Raw genomic sequence first — 8,485 nt, 5'->3', positions numbered from 1 at the left:
ACCCAATTCCCCATTTTGAAAGGAACTCGTGATTTTCATGAAAGCCATTTATACACTGGATGTTGCTCTGTGGTGCTGAGCATAACTCCAGATGGCATCCCTCTGCTCAACAATGAATTACATTAAAGAAAACCTCAGAGAGAATAGCTGGAGAAGAAGTGCTGTGTGGAACAATGGAGGGATGCAGAGTGACTTACAGTATTGCTTATTAAACGGTTTTCCTAACGTTTTAAATGATAAGTTGAATACATGTATATAAAGTGGAAACGATTCTGTGCACGTATAGATAATACAAAGTGGTTATTGGGTAAATTGTAGGAGTTTTATTTCTTAAATCGCCCTCCAGTTAGCGTCCCGACCCAGAATGCATTTTGACAAGGTCTTTGAAAAAGCGGCGCGGCTAATTCAAGATGGCGGAGATGGACCAGCTGTTAGACGAGAGTGAGTAACAACACAAATTCAAGGAGTTTTGCAATGTAAACACGCAGCGGCCCAGTTGTGATAAAATAAACATTCGTGGATAAACCGTTATCGTTGTTCATGGAATGAATGCTGTATGTTTTGAGCAGAGTCCATAAAGTCATTTTTTTAGACGCAAAGAGATACCGGTCTGTCCAAGTCAGCTAACGCTTGTTAGCACGAGAGGCTAACCATAGCTAATGTTGGAGTTGAGCAAGTTACTTTAGCTCAACTGGGTAAACAAATAACGTTAGCTTAGCCGTGAGCTAACGTCCACTAGCATTGGATCATACGCAGCATTAACAAAAGGAGTCCCATAACGTCTTTATTGCCAAAGTTCACATGCTAGCTGCTAGCTATCTGTTTTGCTGGGCATATTTAACTAGTCTTCCGTGACACCTTCCTTGTATTTAACGTTCGTTAGCGCTGGTGAACGTTACATGGTAACGCGTTTGTTATATTTTGATAAGCTGGTGAAGGGAAACTAGCTAACTTTTTGCCTGTTCACACCTGAAATTTGTCATTTCAGTCGATGTTGAACGTTGCTAATAAAACTCAATATTATCTCCGGGTTGTAACCTAGTGTAACGTTAGCTTGGGTAGCTCGTTTCGTTGACATGCTCTGTCCAGCTGATGTTACGTCCGTGCTTGACAGCTCAAATTGGGGGTTAAGGCCTAACTGACTGCGCTAGCTTCATCTAACTTCAGTGAACCTATCTGTATGTTGTCAGTGTTTAAAGGGCAGTGTCGTAAGCGTCAGCGACTTGCAGGTGTTTTCCTTTTAGGGCTAAAATGGGCATATCATAATTACTCAAAATGAAAGAGGATTTGTTTTCTGATACTGTATATTGATGTAGCACAATTTGTTCTCTTTCCCAGGCTCCTCAGCAGAGGCTCTTGTCAGTCTGAAAGGTATGTGTGCTGTATTTTTAGCTGTATGCCTTTCTGTACATTTGTTCTTGGCACCATATGTGGGTATATTAGGAACTACTGGAAACTGGAGTCAAATTCCTTGTACATCAAAAACATACATGGCCAGTGCAGTTTTTTTTCTGATTGGAACTGTCCTGCATGTAGCTTACACACCTGTAATCTTACATTTGCACTATCTTACATTTGTGTCTGATGTCTTCTGGGACCCAGTGGAACTAATTATCCTACTTTTGCTTCTCATGCAGTTTTGTCCCCATATAGGCAAATATTTTTTTAAAAAGACTTTATATGTCTATTATCTTTTCCAGTCTCAGTTGTAAGTGGAAAATTAATTGACATCTTCTGACATTTGATAATAAGTAGGTCGCACTGGAGTCTCATATCTGGCATTATTACACTGTTCTATGTCAATGCAATCATTTTCTTTATTTTTTATTACAGAAGGGAGTTTGTCCAACACTCTTAATGAAAAGAACAGCTTCCCAAGAGCTCACAACACCAGGGGACGACATTCCTCCCTCACGATGGACACGGTAAGAGACGAGGCGTTAGGTCGTCAGTCTTAAATCTTACACATACTGTGAATGCAAAGCTCAACAGCAATGAAAGATTAGTGAATATGATGCAATAAAGGACGACACATATCTCGCACAAACTACGGTCCTGTGGATTTGACGAAACTCAGACATTGTGCGGTTAAAATTGCAGGCAAACATGACTTGCATCACATAATAGTATTTCCAGGGTTATTGTTACGAATTGCATTTTATTGCACATGTTAGAAGTCCTGTCTATCCATATTTTTATCAGATCATACAATATTTTTTTGGAAACTAGGTGCGTGTATACATATTTTTGAGCCACTGCCACTGACTGTACACACTGTTTAGACTCTTTGGCCGGAAGATGAAAGAAATCTCAGAACGTTTCACTGGTTTGAAGGATTGTAATGAGCCAACTTTGTGTTTTCTTGTATAGGATTAATAGTATGATATGTGCAAATATCGATACTTTATACTATTGCCTCAATCTAGTGCTGTAGTATCTGCAGGGCTGCATCTTCCCCCCTCCCCTGTTGCACATTAAATCAATTTTCACTAGATTTATGCACACACATATTTGTTCCTGGAGCATTATTGGCACTTTTTCATCAACACCTGTCCACAATTGTTCTTCCAGCCCACACGGAGCTCAAAAAGGAGCCGTCTGTTTCGGGATGAAGATGAGCAGCCCCAACAGCGTGTCCCTTCCAGATCCCCTCGAAGGAGCCAAAGGGTCAGCACCACACCACAGGTAAAGACGACTCACCACAAAAATGATTCTTAGTGAAAAGTTAAAATCATTTGGCCCATCCTGCTCTCTAAGATCTTTTAAGGATGGCGTAGAAAGTTGGGAGAGTAAATATTTGGTGGACCGTATTTCTCCATGGAGCTTGTTTTGGTTCCTGAAGTTGCCTTCTGATTGGCCCTGAGCTGTGTGGGGCTGTAGGTGCTCTCCAAGACGTATTAGACAGCGAAGGTGAACTTGTCACTGTGCGTACCTGTGCAGCAGCATTAGTTTACTATTTTATATTTAGTTCCTTTCTTAAGCAAAAACCAAAGAGTGTCGCCTGGTTATTTTTGCCAACACAAGCAAAAAAAGAGAGAGCTGGTGATGTTCTCTTGTTTTCTAAGATAAATCACAGTGCTCTAATATCTGCCCTATACAGCCTGCACAAGTCAGTCCTCTATGTCATCCAACTAATCATGGTTACATCTTTTACCATTCGCCATTTCCATGCAATATTTAAAACCAGTTGTCTTAAAAACAGCTCTGGAAGTCTACATCATGATATTGAGAGGTTGTTTCTAATCAACTCGAAGTGGAAAGTCAATAGCTACATTCAATATCTATGTGGCCGTTTCCATTTGCTGCTTTTCAGAAAGGCTTAAAACCTCAACAAACACAGTGAGGCTGCAATAGATTTGCAGCTTATTATAGAAAATCATTTGAGAGCAACACATGGGATCCCTCTAGTGGTTTGCTTGTCAAACACTTTTCATGTGAAGCAACAGCACACAGCAAGTGTTTTGTTTGTATTATCAATAGTCAATAGTTTTTTGTTGTTGTTGTTTTTCAAAGAAAACTTATCAGAGAAGGCTGCTGCTGAGTTGTCAGATAAAAGTAACAGAATGTGGAGTAAAACTTGCCTCCATACTGCTGCCTCTCCTTTGTTAAACAGAAGTTGCAAAGCCAGTGAGGTAAACAAGCCTTTTAAAAAAAATGTGCTTTCTCGCCAGTCGCCTGCATCACCATACACATTTATTAAGAGAATGTCATAGCCTTGTTGTCAGAAGAAGATGTTAGGGCTGTACCAATGAGTGAATCATTTGTGGGAAACCTTTTATAGCTGCTGTGCTTGGAGGAAGGAATAAGATTTTTTTTTTTTTTAAGGGTGACCCCACTTGAGCCACTTGTTCAGTTTAGTTTGTTATTTTCAGAATACTTATTTGCCTGCATGTGTAGTAACTGTTGTTTAACCATGTTTTTCTTGACAGAAATTTTCAAACGTGGTCACACCAGATAAAAAGGCATCCCAGAAAATCGGGCTGAGATTAAGAAACCTACTTAAGCTACCTAAAGCTCACAAATGGTGCATCTATGAATGGTTCTATTCCAATATTGACAGGTAAACGTTCACTTTCATCTAAAAAGACAGTAACTATTAATTATGATTAACTGTACTCAATTCAGATATACTTTTAGAATGAAAAACATTTCTGATAATCCATAATTACGTTGACAAAAATCTCCCAGAGAAGATTTTTAAGTACTTTTTCTTTTCTTTTCCAGGCCTCTCTTTGAGGGCGACAATGAATTCTGCCTGTGTCTCAAGGAGTCTTTCCCAAACCTGAAAACAAGAAAGTTGACAAGGGTTGAGTGGGGAACCATCAGGAGACTGATGGGGAAACCTCGACGGTATGCTTCAATCTTTAATTTTTTTCGCCTCTGCACACCATTCAGTCATTTCGTCTTCATTTTTGTCTGACCTTTTAAAGTCTGTGAAATTGTTTTCTCTTTTTATTTTTATAACACCTCTTTAAACAAAATAATATGCTTTGTTGTCCCATTCAGGTGTTCGTCTGCATTCTTTGCTGAGGAGCGGACAGCGCTGAGGCAGAAGAGGCAGAAGATGCGCCTGCTCCAGCAAGGAAAAATGTCTGACGTGTCAAACTGCAAAGACCTTCCAGATGAAATCCCCCTGAGACTCAATATAGGAACAAAAGTCACTGGTGAGATAAATGGAATGAAAACACATGACTGTCAGCAGTTACTACAGCCAGCCAAATGATCTGTAAAGCTGCCCAGTTTCAGCTTTTGCTTCATGTCCTGTCAAAGTGCAGGAGTCAGAAACAAAAGTTTTAACTGTAACTATGTATTGATCAAATAAGAGCGCTCTTAAGAACCAAAGACCATAAATACATTACATTATGTGTAAATTAATAGCTGTGGAAACCCCATAACCCACAGGTAAGGATGTTCCACAGCATATTACCAGTTTGTATTGTCATTTTGTATTCTTTTTGTTCCACAGCTCGACTCCGAGGCGTCCATGATGGGTTGTTCACAGGGCAGATCGATGCAGTGGACACCAGCGCTGCCACCTATCGTGTCACTTTTGACCGCAGTGGCCTGGGAACACACACTGTGCCTGACTTTGAAGTCCTGGTAAAAGACAAAAGCTTCTATCTTTATATTTACAATACATATTTTATCATAAATTATTGGACAGTCTCTTCAACAATTGTTGAATAAGAATAAGTACCAAGATGTACTGAAGGAATTCATGATGCATCCGGTGATGTTTTCCAGAGCAATGAGCCCAATGAGACCATGCCCATTTCAGCTTTTGCCCAGAAGCATCGGACGACACGCTACATGCAGAACCTCATGACTCCGCCTAGAGGGCCTTACCCGTCCGCTACCACTCCTGTCCTCATGGTACTGTCAACATAAATCCAATGACAGATGTGTGTGTCATCACACTGTCAATATTTAACCATTGGGTATCACACTGCAACTACAGAAGAAGTCTGTAGAGTGAGTGCAGAACTCTTCCAGTAGATTATGAAGAAAAATGACTTCATTGTCTGTTTTTTTTTCCTGTAATAATAGGAGAGTGACCCTCTCATCAACCAGTCACCATGGAGGAACAAACTACCAGGTGCTGAGGGAGATACTCTGGGAGGATTTCCTGTCAAGTTCCTTGTCCAAGTGGTAAATACTTCCTGTCAAATGAAAATCTCACATCCTAAAACTTTGTAAGACTTTGTCCTACAACATTCTTTGTCTGTTTTTTTTCCCCTGTGACTAGACAAGACTGTCCAAGATTCTAATGATCAAGAAGGAGCACATCAAGCACTTGAAAGAAATGAACACAGAGGCAGAGAAAATGGTACGATCCGCGTCATTTAAAAACAGAAGTTGTGTCAAGTCCTTTAAAATATTTCTCAGATGCATTCATCCAGCCTAACTGAAACTATGATTGTGTTTGTGTTCAGAAGTCGTACTCGATGCCTATTGACCTCGACTTCCAGAAGCGATATGCTACCACAGTACTTGAGCTCGAGCAGCTCAATAAAGATCTCAACAAGGTGCTTCATGAAGTTCAGCAGTTCTGCTGTGATGTAAGTCAATAGATGCACTTCAGTTCCATCAATAATAATTACCCCTGGAGTTGAGTACAGGAAAAAAAGTGAAATTTCATCACTTGTTTTGTTATTTCTAGCAGCTTACTTCCTACTCAGTCTTAACCACTCTTAAGAAAAATGAAATTAACAGAGCATTGACAAAGATGTGAATCACACAATGTGTCCTTCCAGCTTGCTCCAGATCAGGGCATGGTTCCAGCTGACCACCCCACAGAGCTGCGGCGGCGTTGTGAAGAAGAGGCCCAGCAGATGGTGCAGCTGAGCAACTCGACGAAGGACGGACAGCAGAGTGTGACCAACCCCAGCCTCACACACCTTATCTCCCGACTCACGGCCCTGCTGCTACAGATAAAGGTAGAGGATGAATAAAAGTTCAGCTGCCGGCTGCTTTAATTCCTGCTCAGGAGGAGAGTGAATACATGCAGTGTTTTTGTTTTCATGTTCAGAGGTTGGCACAATTATGGCAGCAACTTGAATTATACGTCTGTTGTGAACTTTCTTTTGAACATTTGTATGTAGACAGAAGAATGTTTAAATGATGAACTTGTACTTTGATCGCCTATTCAGTAAATGATTTTGTCTCATTTGTTACAGTGTCTGGCAGACGGCGGAGACCTGAATTCATTTGAGTTTAAATCTTTAACAGACTCACTTAATGACATCAAGGCATCTATTGATCCCTCCAACCTCAGGTAAAAACACCCTGCAGTGTTTCTAACTCCACTTCTTCAGTCACAATAGGCACAATGATCCAAGTTAGTGTCTCTACTAATCACCATTCAGTAAGCTTCAAAGTACCAAACATTTTAGTAACACATGTAACGCAGCAGTTTGTAAAATATGGCCAGAATTTTAGTTTAAAACATTCCAAAAATGAACATTATTAACAGAATGTGAAGAAACAGTGTTGACATTATGTCTGAGACATTTATATATACCATGTTACAGAGATCTCTACTGAAGTTGATGTCCCGTCTCATAATACCACTTTGCACCTCAAGAGGCGACCGTCCACTAGTTTCAGCTGACACGTATATCCCAGCTGTTGGCCTCAAGAAATGAAATACTCTTTTTTTCTCTCCTGTTACACACCGCTAACATCACCAAAATCATATTCATATTCAGAGCTGCAATAGTCACCTCTGTACTTTATCTCCTGTTGTCAAAGTGACCTCTGTGTTCAGTCCCAGTTTGGTGCTTAGCCATTTTCAAATAGTTGTCACTATATTATTAATGTCAATTAACAACTTATGAGGACTTACGCGGGACATTATTATCTGTTGAGTGACACTTATTATAATGACCTTAATATAAATGATTAGCAACATCTTCTTATACTGTTGTCTTTTTTGTGTTTCCAGTTGCTTCCAGAATAATGTCGAGATCCATGTGGCACACATCCAGAGTGGCCTTAGTCAGCTGGGCAACCTTCACGCGTTTGCAGCAAACAACACCAATGCAGTCTGAGTGCCTGCATCATCCACACCACACGCAGGTGCACGCACACACAGAGTTGTGGGCCATTTTACTTTTGAGATGGTGCTCTCACCTGAACTGTTAGAAGGCTGCAAAGGCAAAAAAAAAGTTCCCGTGAATGTTGTGAACCACCACCTGAATGAGGATGTCCCAGTGAAACGACTCGGAGCCCTGCCCAGACTCCTGAGGCTTTGTGCTGATGCGAGGGAGGATGTCAAAAGTGTTTTACCCACCTGTTTTAGTGTATGAAAATGTTGGCGCACCCAATCAAACACAAACCTGAAAGAGTCTTAAACTGTTTCCACAAGTTTGAATCTCCAAACTCAATGGTTATTTATTGGTTTCATGTGCCAAACATTGATTCTTACAGTTTTTATAGTCCATATTTATTTATTTTTAGTAGATGTGTATGGTTCTGAAACAATATTTTGCTATTTCTGAAGTTCCACCCCCCCACCCCCCTGTAAGTGTTGTGTTCTGTTGCTCCACTGATGGTAAGCACAGGGAGGCTAAAGAATGTTTTATAAAATTGTTTATTGTAGATAATTGTACAATATCTCTGATTATTAGGACTATTGTCAACATTTCTGCTGTGTACTCAGAAATGGATTTTATAATTTTGTGTGCACTGAAAAGAGATTTTGGTATTTTTATAAAGGAGAACTCTGGGGTTTTGATGCCTTTACCCCCTAAGATGATCTTAGCATTTCCATATTTGGCATGGCTGTTGCTGCAACCCCCCCCACACACACACACACTAAGCCTGCATCACTGATGTAACCTCTGAAGTCAAGTCAACAGTTTTTCCTAGAGAATCTCCTTTTTCAGTTTTGTAAAGTTGTATATGAGAGTGCCTCAGGGCAGTTGTATATAAATGTTTCTGTCTTTTTATATTAAACATAATATTGCAAAGCAGTCCTCAAGTT

At 40.2% G+C, this 8,485-nt stretch overlaps 1 protein-coding gene across 3 annotated transcripts; it reads left to right on the top strand.

The window, feature by feature from the left end:
- Positions 1–334: 334 nt before the first annotated feature.
- On the top strand, positions 335–8,474 carry lin9 (lin-9 DREAM MuvB core complex component). 3 transcript variants are annotated; one of them, XM_037086197.1, is made up of 15 exons: positions 335–441; positions 1,339–1,371; positions 1,834–1,925; positions 2,572–2,685; positions 3,930–4,060; positions 4,225–4,350; positions 4,507–4,664; positions 4,967–5,100; positions 5,245–5,373; positions 5,548–5,649; positions 5,747–5,827; positions 5,934–6,059; positions 6,255–6,437; positions 6,678–6,775; positions 7,445–8,474. In XM_037086197.1, exons 1-15 carry the CDS (start codon positions 411–413, stop codon positions 7,548–7,550), a joined length of 1,644 nt encoding a protein of 547 aa, XP_036942092.1. In that variant the 5' UTR covers positions 335–410; the 3' UTR covers positions 7,551–8,474. The 3 variants fall into 3 exon arrangements, with proteins under 3 accessions (XP_036942092.1, XP_036942093.1, XP_036942091.1); XM_037086198.1 differs by lacking the exon at positions 335–441 and adding an exon at positions 791–902; XM_037086196.1 differs by lacking the exon at positions 335–441 and adding an exon at positions 941–1,229.
- The last annotated feature ends 11 nt before the right edge of the window (positions 8,475–8,485 follow it).

Source organism: Acanthopagrus latus, chromosome 22 (genome assembly GCF_904848185.1).
Source record: "Acanthopagrus latus isolate v.2019 chromosome 22, fAcaLat1.1, whole genome shotgun sequence".
Lineage (NCBI taxonomy): Eukaryota > Metazoa > Chordata > Actinopteri > Spariformes > Sparidae > Acanthopagrus > Acanthopagrus latus.
Note: the sequence above shows the minus strand (reverse complement) of the source record. Positions and strands in the feature narration are given on the sequence as shown.